This window comes from Vipera berus (assembly GCF_964194415.1).
Source record: "Vipera berus genome assembly, chromosome: 6".
In the NCBI taxonomy this organism is placed as follows: domain Eukaryota; kingdom Metazoa; phylum Chordata; class Lepidosauria; order Squamata; family Viperidae; genus Vipera; species Vipera berus.
In genome coordinates this window covers 86,536,290-86,553,731 of record NC_138208.1, presented here as the reverse complement: position 1 = coordinate 86,553,731, position 17,442 = coordinate 86,536,290, and the positions used below count along the sequence as shown (strand labels likewise).

Sequence of the window (17,442 nt, the reverse complement as noted above, 5' to 3'; positions counted from 1 at the left end):
AGCATTGTGGTTGCCCTCAGGGGGCCGGGTGGGTGTGGCCAGGATGGCCGTGGCCTACTGGGTGGGCGTGGCTAGAGTGCGTGTGGCCTACTGGGTGGGCGTGGCTAGAGTGCGTATGGCCTACTGGGTGGGCGGGGCCAGCTCTACATCGTTCGCATCAAGGGTGTCTATGGGGGCCTGGGCAGGAGTGGGACAGATCTGAGGGTCTCTGGGCCAGGGCCAAGGCAGTGGGGGCCGTTCCCTCACTGTTTCCAGGATGGCTTCGCGGGCCGCATGAAACCACTTTGCGGGCCGGATCCGGCCTCCGGGCCTTGTGTTTGACATGTCTGCAGTAGTGGGATTCAAATACCTGAACAACCAGTTCTATTATGTGATACAGGTCTGGGCCTCCAATGCCTAGAGCAGACTTCCGGAAGTGGCATCCATGCACTTCCGGTGGGCTGTTCTAGGCCTGGGAGGCGTCCGAAGCCTAGACTGGATTTCCAGAAGCCAGCCGGTTCTCCGAATTCGGGCTTAATTTAGCTACTGGTTCTCCCGAACCAGTGCGAACAAGCTGAATCCCACCACTGCCGGTGCCGGTCTGACAGACTGGGGGTTGGGACCCCCTGCCCTAAACTATTTTCTCGTTCAGAGCCTGAAAGTAACTTTCTCTTTTCTTGTTTTGTTTTGTTTTTTACTCCAGAGGAGGAAGAGGAGCAAGTGCCAACGGATGGAGGGACTTCCGCCGAAGCCATGCAGGTTCCTTTGGAAGAAGAAGGAGAAATGGAAGAAGAGGAGGCCGTGAACGATGAAAACTACTTCAACAAGAGGCCCTTAGAAAGCCCCGAGTCCGAGGAAATGCCTGCGGCGAAGCGCCCCAAACTAACAAACACAAAAGGGGAGGAGCTCGAGGTCACCGTGGAGGCCCGCGAGCCTCTTAGCTTGATCAATACCCAGAAGGTGCCTCCAATGCTTTCCCCCGTTTGCGTTCAGGAGAGCGGTGAGCAGGTGCCGTCTTCTCCAGAGCCCCCAGTCCTGGCTCCCATCGCAAAGTCGCAGCTGCCCACGCCAAAACCCCCCGAATCCAAAGCCCTTCTTCCTAAACCCAAGGTGGTGAAAACAGTCTCCCTGGTGCAGAAGACTAAAACGCCCAAAGTTTCCCCATTGCCAGCCGTTGCGGGCAGCCCCATTCGCTCGCCCAAAGTTGGAACGAAGGAGAAAAAATCTCCGGGCCGAGCTAAGAGTCCCCGAAGCCCGAAAAGTCCAAAACTTCCAATCCACGTGGTCCCTCAGATTACAATTAAGCAGGAGACCCCGATCAAAACCCCGTTAGTCGTGTTGAGTGAAAAGACGGGGAAAGAGATTATCCAGGTTAAGCAGGTGCCGATGCCAGCTGAGCCTGCCAAACCCTCTAGTGAGAACCCAGCAAAGAAATTCACCGTGATTGACAAGACAATTGACGATTCCATTGACGCGGTCATTGCCCGGGCGTGTGCAGAACGGGATCCCGATCCGTTTGAGTTTTCCTCCGGGTCCGAATCCGAAGGAGAAGTTTTCATGAGCCCCAAAAGACTTTCTGTGTCTGAGCCTCCTGTCCCGAAAGCTTCCGTTTCCGCAAGTAGCAGCTTAAATAAAGCAGGAAGCACCCCGATTCCTCCTTGCGGAGGAACCTCAAGTTCGGATATTTCATGGACGATGGATGACTCAATCGACGAGGTGATTCGCAAAGCCAACCTGGGCCCCCAGGCCAATTTGCCGGCAAACTTCCCTTATTTCTCGTCTCCCTCGGCTTCTCCGCCCACGCCCGAACCTCTGCTCAAAATCTACGAGGAGAAGACGAAGCAGGCCGCCTCGCTGGAGGTGAAGAAGAAGCTGAAGAAAGAGCTGAAGACCAAAATGAAGAAGAAAGACAAGCAGAAAGATAAGGAGAAGAGCAAAGAGAAGAACAAGGAGAAGGAGAAAAACAAGGAGAAGGATCGAGAAAGGGAAGGAGGCAAGGAAGGCAAGTTGGCATGGAAGGACCTGGTCAGAGAAGAAGACCCGGATTCTTTCAAGTTCAAAATGAAGGACTTTGAGGACGAGACAAAAGCCAAGGTCAAAGAGCCCGGCGCCAAAAAAGAACGCGAGAAACACAAGGACAAGAAGAAGGAGAAAGAGAAAGGCAAAAAGGACCGAGAGAAAAAAGAGAAGGAGAAAATAAAAGAGAAAGGCAAGGACAAGGCTAAAGCTTTGTCGGTCCCGCTGGTCCTCCCTCACAAGGACCTGCCCCTCCCCTTGTACTGCACCCCGACCGCCATGAAGCTCCCCTCCCTGTTGCAGCCCCCCTCTGCGCTCCTTCCCGAGAAGCTGTTCGAGGAGAAGGACAAGCCGAAGGAGAAGAAGAAGGACAAGAAGGAGAAGAAGAAGAAGAAAGAGCGGGAGAAGGAGAAAGAGAAAGAGAAAAGGGAGAAGGAGAAAGAGAAGGAGAAGAAGGAGCGGGAGAAGAAGGAGAAAGAGAAGGAGAAACACAAATATGAAAAAGTAAGTGCCTCCCACGTTAGAAGGCAGTGTGGGACTCGCCTTCCTCGTCGTCCAAAATTAGATGCTGATTTATTTATATATATATAAATATATATATGTGTGTCAAATGTTAACTATTTAGATTACCTTGCTAGGCCCCAAACATGGGGCAAATCTTTTATTTCCTGTTTTCAGCCTATCTTGAAGGCCATCGAACAGGCAGTAGTCACACCGGACAGCTCATATATTTGTGTAAATTACTAACAAAGAATTAAGGGAGACTGAAATGCATTTCTAACTTATTAGTTTTCATCAGTCAGCCATACCCTTCTGAGATTCGAACCTGGGCTGATTGCACATTAGGCAGTTGTTTTTACCTCTTGAGCCACAGGATCTCTCTCGCTTTGTTAGCTTCTGCAAGGGGAGATATGCGTCAAATACTTTGTTAACTCTTTAGATTACCTTGCTAGGCCCCAAACATGGGGCAAATCTTTATTTCCTGTTTTCAGCCTATCTTGAACGCCATCGAACAAGCAGTAGTCACACCGGACAGCTCATATATTTGTGTAAATTACTAACAAAGAATTAAGGGAGACTGAAATGCATTTCAAACTTATAGTTTTCATCAGTCAGCCATACCCTTCTGAGATTCGAACCTGGGCTGATTGCACATTAGGCAGGTGTTTTTACCTCTTGAGCCACAGGTTCGAATCTCATTAAGGAAGACTGAAATGCATTTCAGTCTCCCTTAATTCTTTGTTAGTAATTTACACAGACAGACAGACAGACATATAGATATAGATATAGATATATAGATATATTTGGTTTAATGATATATTTAGCTTAAAAGTGGAGGGCCTGTGCAGAATTCCGAGCTGAAAAACAGGGACGCAGACGGCAAAAGGGGGAGAGTGCAGATCGTTGGACCATATGTGAGTAGTCCTCGGCTTCCAATAGTTCCTTTAGTGATTGTTCAAAGTTAGAACGGCGCTGGGGGAAAATAAAAAGGGACCATTTTTCGTACTTGTGACCGTCGCAGCATCCCCAGGGTCACGTGATTTGCATTCAGATGCTTGGCAACTGCCTCGCATTTATGACGGTCGCCAGTGTCCCGGGAGGTCAGGTGGTCCCCTTTTGCGAGCTTCTGACCAGCAAAGTCCATGGGGGAAAGCCGGCTTCACTGAACGACCGTGTGGCTAATTTTAACAACTGCAGTGACTCGCTTAACAAATCTGGCAAGAAAAGTCGTCAAGTGGGGCCAAGCTCACTTAACAAGTTTCTCACTTGGCAACGTAAATCATGGCCCCCAATTTTGGTCGTTAAGTCGAGGACTAACTGTATAGGTTTTGCAGCTTTTACTTTTATAAAAAAATTTTTAAAAAGCAAAACTTCCACAGATAGTCCTTGAGCCCCTTAACCAATACCGAAAAAGTTAAGACTGGCCTGAAAAAGAGGACTTAGGATCTGTGCTGAAGTTTTAAAGATCGGGCCCCTTTCACAATGATGCGACTAAATATCATTCACATTTACGACTGTTAGCAGGGGTCCCACAGTCATGTGACCTTGTTTTACAACGATTTTGGCAAAACGGTGTCTATTGCTTCGCTTAACAATGATGGCATTTGCTTAAGGCAGGGGTCTTCAAACCTGGCCCTTTGATGACTTTTGGACTTCAACTCCCAGAATTCCTCAGCCAGGCATGCTGGCTGAGGAATTCTGGGAGTTGAAGTCCACAAGTCATCAAAGGGCCAAGTTTGAAGACCCCTGGCTTAATAATTGCCACAGAAAAAGGTCATCAAATTGGGTCAATCACGTGGCTTACCCGTTTTGTGCCCATCATGACATATGGCCATAATGGGTAGCGTCCATTACAGTTACACATTGAGGACTATCTGTAGAATTCCTTTCATATCATCCCACAAGCTCCTTTTAAACCTGGAAAGTGTTAAAGCCAACTCCGAATGCGCTTACATAATTGCAGGGTAGTGTGTGACAATCATTACAAAGTACAGAGCAATTTAAGAACCATCTTTTCTTCCCCCATCCATGCAAGACATTTGCAACCTCAATTTGTCCAGGAGGTCAATGGTTATATGATGCAAGGAATGGAAAGAAAGATAATATCGAATAAGTTAAGACGGAACAATCATACGTTGGTGCTACCGTTTAGCTTCTCTAATTCAGTTGCTCATTTCCAATTCATAGATACATCAGATTCGAGCTTTACACTATTATCAGAACTAAACTTTTCGTAACGTTTGATTTTTCTTTTCCCTGTGTATACAAAGTTCTTAGAGTTAGAGAGACCATGGGAGGGTGGGGGGAGGTGGTTTCACACGCTACATAGATCCCGCATACGCACAGATGAAGCTTTGCTCACTTGGACGGACCAGTTCTTAAGAGGCCACGGACCAGTGTTGGTCCACGGCCCGGGGGTTGCGAACCCCTGTTCTAATGCAAGAGCCACTGTTGGAGACCTTGCTGATCCTTTGCCCATCAGGATATTTTCTTGGACAATCTTGATGGCCTTGCAGCCTCAGTCATACTAGACAGTCATAAGGTCATAATATTTGGCAAAAAAATAAAAATAAAATGGAACATAGTTATAAGTAGAGGATATGGAGCGAGAGATCTTTGAGCCTCCAAAAGACATTGCATTTGAGTGGAGTGGAGTGGAATGGAATGGAATGGAATGGAATGGAATGGAATGGAATAAGAATAGAATAGAATAGAATAGAATAGAATAGAATAGAATAGAATAGAATAGAATAGAATAGAATAGAATAGAATAGAATAGAATAGAATTACAGAGTAGAATAGAATTAAGGAGTAGAATAGAGTTACGGAGTAGAATAGAATAGAATTAACAGAGTTTGAAGGGACCTTGGAGGTCATCTAGTCCAACCCCCTGCTCAGGCTGGAAACCCTATACCATTTCAGACAGATGGCTGTCCAGTCTCTTCTTAAAAACTTCCAGTGTTGGAGCATTCACAGCTTCTGGAGGCAGGTTGTTCCACTGATTAATTGTTCTAATTGTCAGGAAATTTCTCCTTAGTTCCAGATTGCTTTTCTCCTTGGTTAGTTTCCATCCGTTGCTTCTCATCCTGCCTTCAGGGGCTTTGGAGAATAGCTTGACTCCCTCTTCTTTGGGGCAGCCCCTGAGACATTGGAAGACTGCTATCGTATCCCCCCTCGTCCTTCTCTTCATTCGAGTAGAATTCATTAGACTGATCTGGAGTCAGGTTAGATGAGAGATGCCATTGAAGGGGGCACAGGACCTTCACCCTTGACCTAATGCAGGGGTGGGTGGGTGGGCAAGTGCCCTTATGACCTGTGGACTTCAGCTCCCAGAATTCCCGAACGAGCACCATTCAGATTTTCTCATTTCTCCTCCAGCACCTCAACCAAACCGGTTAACAACCTCTTGAGTTGATGTGATTCATTCTCTCTCTCTCTCTCTCTCTCTCTCTCTCTCTCTCTCTCTCTCTCTCTCTCTCTCTCTCTCTCTCTCTCTCTCTCTCTCTCTCTCTCTCTCTCTCTCTCTCTCTCTCTCTCTCTCTCAAAGTAAACTATGCAGAGACCAAGGAAAAAGGAGAATCTGGAAAAAGAAAGAGAAATTTCACTCCCAACTATCAGATTATGGGGCTTATTTGGCAGAGGTGCAGTGGGGAAAAAAGCTGGCTCATTGAAGGAGACAGAAGGGATTTAAGTATCTGTGATCAAATCTGCTCTATCTGGCCTGGTATTTCCTTCTCACTGCTCCTTCTATTTATTCATATATTTCTTTTCTAGGTTGGATACTTTGGCGTAAGAAACGACTCTAAAAATCCCTACAATAATCATGTTTGGTAGGGTAAATCTCCCAAGTCGATATCACCTATAAATAGATATCCCTCAGTGATTGTCTTACCTGCGGAGGGGAGCCATCATAATTGCAGTATTCACAATATTAACAGATTTTGAGAGAAGATAGGAGGATTTTGTTCCAAACTGCGCCTAATGGATCAAGTGCTAAATGATTAAAATAAAACTTAGGGGGGGAAAAAATAATAAAATAGCTCTTCCCTCATTTGGTAACTAGTTCTCGTCTCCTACTGTTACCGTTCAGTACGCTATTAGGACTATAATGCACCATTACAAGTGATTAAAAAAAAAAGCTATTCTTTATACTCCTAAAATATATTGTATTATAGGAAAGCAATATAAGCTTGGGCAGATTACATTGACAAAGCTTCCCTGTTAGCTTTGGCGAAAAGTCCCTGTCAAAAGATAAACTTTAAAGCCAGGCTGCATGAAAGAGTCCCTCCACAAAAATTAAAATTTAAACTGATTTCCAGTGATAAGCCTTCCTCTCATTTCGGTTTTTTTTTCTTTTCTTTTTTTTTAAAAAAAAAGATGGAAAAAGTCCATCTCTTCGCTGGAAGCCAGGATTTCAAAAATAAATTCTCTCTCCCCCCTTTAAAAAAAATAAAAAATCTCTTGAGTGATTTTCATTTTTTGCAAGGCCGCTCTGTTGGTGTCCTGGAAAAACAGAGAGTTAAGGCTTTATCAGTTGGTGCCCTGAGGTATGTGGCAAAGAAGCTAAATCCTTGAAGATTAGTGCCAAAAAAATAAAAAAATAAAATCCTGTGCAGCACACACTGCAATAAGGGGCTTATAGGACTACTAGTATTAGTTCAGGTGAAAGACGTGTTGCTTATACATAAAACTGGACAAATCCAGGGACAATGTATTTTTAGTTAGCTACAAAGGAGTCTTACACTGCTGGACATCGCCACTTTCAGGACTGGGAAGCTTTGTAATCCACCGCAAATATTCTTCTCCCAGTCCAAATGCCCAGCTTACTCCAGAATTGCACTTCTTTAAATTTTAATCGTAGAGACTTCGTGCTCCCTTCACATTTAAAAACAAAAAACAAAAAAACCTGTCCATTTAAATAGTTAGAACCATTAATCAGTGGAACAACCTGCCTCCAGAAGTTGTGAATGCTCCAACACTGGAAACTTTTAAGAAGAGGCTAGGCCAGGGGTAGGCAACCTTGGCTCTTTTATGACTGGTGGACTTCAACTCCCAGAGTTCCTGAGCCAGCGTGGCTCAGCATGGAAACCTCTCCCTTTCCCCTCAGCGTGGCTGGCTCAGGAATTCTGGGAGTTGAGGTCCACGGGTCATAAAAGAGCCAAGGTTTCCTACCCCTGGACTAGACAGTCACTTATCTGAAATGGTATAGTTTCTCCTGCTTGAGCAGGGGGCTGGACTAGAAGACCTCCAAAGTCCCTTTCTGTTCTGTTCTGTTCCCTCTTGTTTCGTATTAATATTCTATTCTATTCTATTCTATTCTATTCTATTCTATTCTATTCTATTCTATTCTATTCTATTCCATTCCATTCCATTCCATTCCATTCCATCCCATCCCATCCCATCCCATCCCATCCCATCCCATCCCATCTATTCTATTCTATCCTATCCTATCCTATCCTATCCTATCCTATCCTATCCTAGTCCAGTCCAGTCCAGTCCAGTCCAGTCTATATATTCTATTCTATTCTATTCTATTCTATTCTATTCTATTCTATTCTATTCTATTCTATTCTATTCTATTCTATTCTATTCTATTCTATTCTATTCTATTCTATTCTATTCTATTCTATTCTATTCCAGTCCATTCTACTCTACTTTATTCTATTCTAAATCGCTTCTGGTCTTCTTCATGCATACCCACACTTATATTTCCTTTAATATATAGGTAGTCCTTGATGTACAGCCATCTGATTAATGACTGTTCAAAGGCACTGAAAAAAAAGGGATTGGTGACCATTTTTCACAATCATGACCATTACAGTATCCCCGTAAGTCACGTGATCAAAATTCGGACGCTTGGCAACTGATTCATATTTATGACGGTTGCAGCGTCCTGGGGTCACGCGATCCCCTTTGGAGACCTTCTGACAAGCAAAGTCAGCGGGGAAGCCTTGATTCACTTAACGACCGGCTTACTAACTTAATGACCGCAGTGATTCACTTAAAAACTGTGGCACGAAAGGTTGCAGAATGAGAGAAAATCCGCCTATCAACAGTCTTGCTTAGCAAGAAGAAATGTTGGGCTCAGTTGTGGTCGTAAGTTTGAGGACTGCCTGCACACTCGCATGCTGTTTCTTCTCTGATGGCAAGTGCTTTCACAGAACAGCCCACCTGCAGGCAGTTGTTCCAGTTCCATGCATTAATGAGCCGACATTTTAACGATTTAGATTCTTCATTCAGATCCATCATTTAGATCCTTCCTGTTCTAGCCTGTGCAGGTTGCATTAATTTAATTTAATTTAATTTAATTTAATTTAATTTAATTTAATTTAAATCTGTGCAAAACACCCCAAACAAAAGCAAGCTTCCATAATTCTTAGTTAAACATCAACAACTAAACTTAAGATTTCTGGGTTTTTGATTTTGGGCAGGGTTTGGTAGTATTATTTGATAAAACCACCACAAAAATGTGCCCGTTCTCCATACAGGTTGTTGTCTCCATCTTACAAACCGTTGAGTGACTGTTCGAAGTTATAGCGGCACGGGGGGGGGAAGTGACCTATGACCGTTTTTTCACGCTTATTATGACCGTGGCAGCATCCCCGTGGTCATGCGATCAAAATTTGGACATTTGGCAACTGATTTATATTTACGACGGTTGCCGTGTCCTGGGGTCATGTGCTCAGCTTTTGTGACCTTCTTGACGAGCAATGGGGAAGCCAGACTGGGCTTGGGTGTAGTCATACGCTCGAATAGACTACTGCAATGCTCTTTACATGGGGCTGCCCTTGAGGACCACTCGGAGGCTCCAACTGGTGCAGAATGCGGCTGCGCGAGTTGTGATGGGGGTCTCCCGATACTCCCATGTAACGCCTCTTCTCCGCGAGCTGCATTGGCTCCCAGTTGCCCTCCGCGTGAGATTCAAGTTGCTGGTGATGACCTATAAAGCCCTAAATGGCTTGGGTCCGGATTATTTACGGGAGCACCTGCTGCCGGCGTCAACCTCCCATCGCCCCCCTGCGCTCTCACAGAGAGGGTCTCCTCAGGGTGCCATCGGTCCGGGAGTGCCAGCTGGCGGCCCCTATTCTCTGTGGGCGCTCCTGCCCTATGGAACCAACTCCCTGTTGAGCTCCGGATGGCTCCCGACCTTCGCTCTTTTCGCCGTGACCTGAAGACTTGGCTATTTGAACTTGCCGGCCTGGACTGAGGGATTGGGATTTTAAATTTTAGAATTTGATTTACTTGGTTTGGGGCTAAATTTAATTTAATTTATTTTTCACTTTGTATGCCATGTTTTAATTGCCCTGTACACCGCCCCGAGTCCTTTGGGAGAAGGGCGGTATATAAATCTAATTAAATAAATAAGACGAGTACCTGTGTATCGTTTTGTTACAGCTGTTTGGCCGCCAGCCTGTCAAACGGCGGATTGCAGATTCATAAAAAGGAAGTGCCTAAAAAAACTTGCAAGTGGAAAACCAGTTGCGTAGTTTGGGACTACTCCACCTGTCTCTCGCAAGGTCCTTCCCACATACTCATTCACACTAATGCAGGGTGTCAAACTCGCAATGTCACGTGACCTGTCACGACATATCGCGGCTTTTTTTCGCCATTGCCAGCAATGGGGTTGGCGTGGTTTCACCATGATGCATCTGGCCCGCTGGCCGGCAATTTGATGTTGTTGTTGTTAGTTGCGAAGTCGTGTCCGACCCATCGCGACCCTATGGACAATGTTCCTCCAGGCCTTCCTGTCCTCTACCATCTTCTGGAGTCCATTTAAGCTCACGCCTACTGATTCAGTGACTCCATCCAGCCACCTCCTTCTCTGTCGTCCCCTTCTTCTCTTGCCCTCCATCTTTCCCAGCATTAGGCTCTTCTCCAGTCAGTCCTTCCTCCTCATTAGGTGGCCAAAGTATTTGAGTTTCAGCTTCAGGATCTGGCCTTCTAAAGAGCAGTCAGGGTTGATCTCCTCTAGGACTGACCGGTTTGATCGCCTCGCAGTCCAAGGGACTCGCAGGAGTCTTCTCCAGCACCATAGTTCAAAGGCCTCAATTCTTTGGCGCTCAGCCTTTCTTATGGTCCAACTTTCACAGCCACACATTGCAACTGGGAAGACCATAGCCTTGACTATATGCACTTTTGTTGACAGGGTGATGTCTCTGCTTTTTAGTGTGCTGTCTAGATTTGCCATGGCTTTCCTCCCAAGGAGCAAGCGTCTTTTAATTTCTTGGCTACAGTCCCCATCTGCAGTGATCTTGGAGCCCAGGAAAATAAAATCTGTCACTACCTCCATTTCTTCCCCATCTATTTGCCAGGAATTGAGAGGGCCGGATGCCATGATCTTGGTTTTCTTAATGTTTAGTTTCAACCCAACTTTTGCACTCTCCTTCTTCACCCGCAACAAGAGGCTCTTTAGTTCCTCTTCACTTCAATTTGATACCCCTGTACTAATGCAACTTCAATCAGAATAGAGCTGGAAGGCACCTTGGAGGTCTTCTAGTCCAGCCCCCTACTCAAGCAGGAGACCCTATACCATTTCGGACAAGTGACTGTCCAGTCTATTTAAAAAAATCTCCAGTGATGGAGCGCCCACAACTTCTGGAGGCAAGCTGCTCCATGGGTTAATTGTCCTCAACTGGTAGGATGTTTCTCCTTTATTCCAGTTTACTTCTCTCCTTGTTTACTTTCCATCCATTGTTCCTTGTCTTGCCTTCTGGTGCTTTGGAAAATAAGTTGAACACCCCCCCCTCTTCTTTGTGGCAGCCCCTCAAATACCAGATGATTGCTATCATGTCACCCCTAATCTTTCTTTTCTCTTGACTGGCCATACCCAGTTCCTGTAACCGTTTTTCATGTTTTAATCTCCAGGCCTTTAATCATCCTGCTTGCTCTTCTCTGCACTTCTTTCCAAAGTCTCAACATTTTTTTTCCTTTTTTTTCTTTTTGTAATGTGGTGACCAAAACTGGATGCACAATTCCAGGTGTGGCCTTCCTAAGGCTTTATAAAGCGGTACTAATCCTTCACTTGATTTGGATTCTATGCCTCTGTTTATATAACCCGGGATTTTGTAATGTGGCCCCCTGCAGATCTGCCTGGAACAATTCCCAGCCGTTAAGACAAAATAAATTTTTAGTGTTGTAATGCCACTTTATTTGGAAGGTGCCACCTGGGGGGAACCGTGTCCTTTCAGACTTGTGAGATTGGTGTCAGCCTTGCAAGATCATCCTGCCAAGAAATGCACCCCAAAATGCTAACTTGTAACAGGATTTTGTAAGTGGTAAGTCCTCGATTTACGACCACAATTGAGTCCCAAATTTTAAGATCTCAAAACATGATCACATGACCCCAGTACACGGCAACCGTCATAAATACAAGCCAGTTGCCAAGCGTCTGAATTTTTTTAAAAAATAATATTCATTTTCCAATTTTACATTTAAGTATTTAAAAAGCAACGTGGTGACTGGGTTAATCAATAGTTTGATAACAAAATCTTTAGTGCAAGTCTCAGGTTACAACATCAGATATTTCTTCTCTTTTTCCCTTAACATTCACTGTCTCGTATTCAAGCTAGTACAATTCTACTTATATCAACTCAGTAAAAACATCATTATTGCATTTATCAATAAATTTTTAGCTTATACGTATCTTAATTACATTCAATCTTCCTGTTATTAATTTTACCCAATTTTTAGTTTCTCCTCAATATTCTAATTTAACCTTTGATATTGATAATTTTCAGGCTTTGAGTAACCAAGATTTCCCTTGTCTCAATTCATAACGAAATATAATATCCAAAATACACATTTTATCTATTTAAATGTAATCTTGTTCTATTTCCTAAAAGTTATCTATTTCCTACCATATTAAATAAGCTACTTCATAATACAATATCCCCTTTAATAAATCACAACCATTGTGTATATTACCTGGGGCTAATCAATAAATCAAACGTAAATCGAACGTGTTAGGTGAGTTTTGCCTCCTTTTACGACTTTTCTTGCCTCGGCCGTTAAGTGAATCCCTGCAGCTGATAAGTTAGTAACCTGGTTGTTAAGTGGAACCTGGCTTCTCCATTGATTCTGCTCGTCAGAAGACCGCAAAACACGGTCACGTGGCCCCAGGACACGGCAACCGTCATAAATACAAGGCAGTTGCCAAGCGTCTGGATTTTGATCACGTGATCGTGGAGATGTTGCGAAAGCCGTAACTGTGAAAAAGGGTCGTAAGTCACTTTTTTTAGTGCCGCTGTAGCTTTGAATGGTCACTAAGCCAACTATTATAATTGGAGAACTACCTGTAGATCGGTTCTTCCCCCCCCTTCCCAAATTTGGTGGAGATGAAGTCCTCCAGTCTATAAATTGCCAACTTTGGAGAGCCCTGCTCTGCGTAATTCAACGCAGCGTGAAAAGTTTCCTCTGTAGCAGATACCCTATTTTAACACTGGAATATGTTACTTTTAGCAGATCAAAGTGGAACCTGTTATACCGGCCCCATCACCTGTGATTCCCCGGCTGACACTGCGAGTGGGTGGTCAGGACAAAATGTAAGTGAGAAATAACCCATTTGATGAACTCTTGGTGGGTGTGGTTTCCTCCGATGTCTCCTACTTGTGGCAAAATCCATTTAATAGACTATATCAGGGGTCTTCAAATTTGGCCCAGTTATGACTTGTGGACTTCAACTCCCAGAATTCCTCAGCCAGGCATGCTGGCTAAGGAATTCTGGGAGTTGAAGTCCACAAGTCAAGGGGTCTTTAAACTCGGCCCTTTTATGATGTGTGGACTTCAACTCCCAGAATTCCTCAGCCAGGCACGCTGGCTGAGGAATTATGGGAATTGAAGTCCACAAGTCAAGGGGTCTTCAAACTCGGCCCTTTTATGATGTGTGGACTTCAACTCCCAGAATTCCTTAGCCAGGCAGGCATGCTGGCTGAGGAATTCTGGGAGTTCAAGTCCACACGTCATAAAAGGGCTGAGTTTGAAGACCCCTGGACTATATCATTTTTCCTAATGAATTTATTTCCTGAACAAACATACACAAACATTGATTGCCATGATAATTAGGCTTTTTTTTTTTACTTTTCCAATTACCGGTAAATAAAGCTTTTATACTACCCAAGGGCGTAATCCCTGTTTCACGACTGTACGGGCAGATTAAGAATTTTTGTTTGTCTGCCTGTGTTTACTGTACGTAAACACACCTTAAAAGGCTTAAGTAATGACGCTTCACAATCAGGGCTCCCTAATCACGTTTTGCTTAAAAATGGAACACAAACTTTGACTATACAGCTGGGTTGGCAGCTTACGACATCGAAAAAATTGGTAACTATTATTTCATCAGAGTTGAGCTCCGAAAATGAGATATAGTACAATTTGATAAAAGGACTTAGATTGAATTGTGTACACATGTAGGCATTTGTGTACATGCTAATGTTATATCTGTCTCTGACATTTTATAAGCCCTTGGTTTAGTCGATGTTGGCTTCTGAAAAAGATAACAGGTGAAATGTGTAATAGCAATGCAACGTTAGAAATTTGGGTTGGATTTTTTTGGGGGGAATTTATTTATTAAATTTACAATTGTCAAGCATAGGAAATCAGGAGTCCAGGCAGTTCAAATTGTACGCTAAAGCTCTGTATAAGATCTGAACTACTAACGGTGAAAGTGAATTGGCAACAAATTCAAAGAGAGCTGGATTTAGATCTCTTGTGGGCACAAAGGGATTCAAGACTGATGACCTGTTTGACCCCCCCTCCCTCGGGCTCAGCCTGGTTTTCTCCTTCATCAGGATTAGCCAAGTGAATCACGTGCCCCTTCGCAGTTCCCAAATTCAGGACAAATGTTGATAGAAGCCTGTGGCACTTTTGCCACAGTGAGTGGAATTGTGGACTGCTTTCCATGCTCCTACAGGAAAAGCAGTTTTCTTTAAGCTGCTTTGGATCCATGGTGTTGAAAAGTGTTGTAAAATTCACGGAAATAAATAAATGAGTACAGGTAGTCTGTCAGTGCATGGACAGTCTTATTGCACTGAGGTAACCCAGGAATAAATACAGTAAACAGTGGTTTGTATTAAATGTGGTTTATGTTACATGGTATCTACAAATATACACTAGAAATAAAATACATAACACGTGGTGAAGCAGCAAACTCCCAACACACAGCAGTTACAGCAGGGAACAGACGAGAGAGAAAGACTCCAGCAAGGCCTTCCCTTTTATACTCAGGCTTTTAAAGGGATACACACACCTGCTGAGTCATTCCTATGATTGCATCATCCACCTTACGTTACATTACATCATTACATAAGCTGTTTAGGCTTTAAAATTTATCCTGACGTAGTCCTTAACTTCAGTTGTTAAGGGAGGCATTTGTTAAAGTGAGTTTTGCCTCATTTTACGACATTTCTTGCCATTGTTGTTAAGGGAATCACTGCAGTTGATAAGATAGTAAGATGGTTGTTAAGCGACTCTGGCCTCCCCATTGACTTTGATTATCAGCAGGTCGCAAGAGGTGATCACTGCAGCGGTCATAAGTATGAGCCAGTTGCCAAGCATCTGAATTTCGATCACGTGACCGTGGGGATGCTGCGGAGGTGGTCAGTGTGAAAAATGGTCATGAGTCAGATTTCTTTCAGCGCTGTTGTAACTTTGAATGGTCACTAAGCGAACTGTTGTAAGTCGAGGACTGCTTGTAGAGTCTTTGGAGTCCCCCGTACAGCGGTACAATCGTCTTTCAAAGCACCTGCAACTCATCCCTGATTTTCAAATCTGTTCAGAGTGTTATTGCCTGCCGGATAAGCCTTGGATGCCAAAATGAGATCACCAGACTCTTGAGTAGGAAGTTGTTTTTGGAGACTTAATGAGAGCATTGTTGAGGTATGGATTGTCTGAAAACTATCTTTGAAATTTAGGAGTCTTGCAACATTCTTATTCCACACTGGAGGCAAAAAGAGGGAGAAACATTCGGGTGCAAGGCGGGGGGAAGCTTTCAAAATGAAAATTTGTCTGATTGGGCATGAGGAATGGAGAAGGAGAAGTTCCCCAATGAAGGAATGATATTAGGAGTTTCTGGAAACTCATGGAGACCACCAAGTTAACAGAATAACAGAGTTGCAAGGGACCTTGGAGGTCTTCTGGTCCAGCCCCCTACTGAGGCAGGAGAGCCAATACCATCTCAGACAAATGGTTGTCCAATCTCTTCTTAAAAACCTCCAGTGATGGAACATCTATAACGGTGGTCTTCAAGCTTGGCCCTTTTATGACTTGTGGACTTCAACTCCCAGAATTGTTCAGTTGGCCATTTTGATGAAACTGCAGGCTTGGATCCAGACCAGAGGTCTTCAAACTTGGCCCTTTTATGACTTATGGACTTCAACTCCCAGAATTCCTCAGCCAGTGCTGGCTGAGGAATTCTGGGAGTTGAAGTCCACAAGTCATAAAAGGGCCAAGTTTGAAGACCGCTGATATAGGAGAATGGTACCTGATCAGAGTTTTAGGCTAAAGTTTAGCACCTGAGGGATAACTCACCTCAACAATGTTTACGGATTTTACAGGTAGTTCTTGACTTACAGTCATTCGTTTAGTGACCGTTCAAAGTTGCAACGGCCCTGACAATAGCGACTTGTGCCCATGTTTGACACTTACACCCGTTGCAGCTTTCCCAGGGTCACATGATCAAAATGTAGTCGCTTGGCAACTGGGATGTATTTATGACTGCGGCATTGTCCCCGGCGTCACGTGATCACCATTCGTGACCTTCCCAGCTGGTTTCCGACAAGCCATGGGGGAAGCCAGGTTTGGTTAACGACCGCATGATTCACTTAGCAACTGCAGTGATTTGTTTAACAACCGTGGCAAGAAAGGCCATAAAGAGAGAGACAGAGTTCACTTAACAATTGTCTTGCTTCCTTAATGGAACTTTTGGGGCTCCGTTTTGGCATAAATTGAGGGCTACCTGCATATTCTGTATTATAAGCATATACGGGTAAGTCCTTGACTTACACAGTTCCTTTAGCGTCCGTTCAAAGTTGCAACAGCGCTGAAAAAGTCACTTATGACCAGTTTTCACACTTAACAACCGTTGCAGCATGTGATCAAAATTCAGATGCTCCGCAGTTGGCTCCTATTTGTGACGGTCGCAGTGTCCCGGGGTTACGTGATGCCTTTTTGCGACCTTCTGACAAACAAAGTCAACATGGGAAGCCAGATTCATTTAACAACCAGGTTATTAACTTAAACCAGGGGTAGGCAACCTCGGCTCTTTTATGACTCATGGACTTCAACTCCCAGAATGGCTGGCTCAGGAATTCTGGGAGTTGAAGTCCATGAGTCATAAAAGAGCCGAGGTTGCCTACCCCTGACTTAAACCAACTGCAGTGATTCGCTTAACAGCTGTAGCAAGAAATGTCGTCAAACGGGGCAAAACTCATTTAACACATGTCTCACTTAGCAACAGAAAATTTGGGCTCAACTCTGTCGTAAGTCGAGGATTACCTGTATGCATAGCCCGCCTGGTCTTTTGCTTCTTGGGAAGAAGAAAAAAGAACATCGTTTGAGGAGGAGGGAGGGGGGGAAAGGGAAAAACCCATTAAATTCTTCCTTTTTCCTCTCTAAATAATACGGAAGAGAAGCAGGTTGAGGGATTTATGTGTATCTGTCCTCTTCCCCCCCCTCCAGAAGAATGGAAGTTGAAGTTGTTTGCATCAGATCAGTAAAATGAGATAAATGTTTTTGCACCTCCGGTGGACAATTTCTATTAAGGCCCATCAGTCCAGACTTGCAGAGGCTAAAAAAAAGGATAAAAAGGTGATTTCTCCCCCCCCCTCAGTATTCTTATTTTTTTTATTTTTAATCCTGTAACGTGAGCCAGTTTTTGACTCTGGGTGACCATCTGGGTAAAACCTGTTTGGCGTCCTGGCCAGTTTTTTGGAAGAGGCATTAATATTAGAT

General features: G+C 44.2%; 1 protein-coding gene across 3 annotated transcripts in view; it reads left to right on the top strand.

The window, feature by feature from the left end:
- TAF3 (TATA-box binding protein associated factor 3) overlaps positions 1-17,442 on the top strand; it is a 167,467-nt gene that overhangs the window by 101,699 nt on the left and 48,326 nt on the right. For 2 of the 3 annotated variants that reach the window (XM_081330772.1, XM_081330774.1), the window contains 2 exons: positions 683-2,499; positions 12,955-13,037. In XM_081330772.1, coding sequence (XP_081186898.1) covers positions 683-2,499; positions 12,955-13,037 — 1,900 coding nt within the window. The remainder of the gene's footprint in view (positions 1-682; positions 2,500-12,954; positions 13,038-17,442) is intronic. The other variant, XM_081330773.1, reaches the window with a different exon arrangement.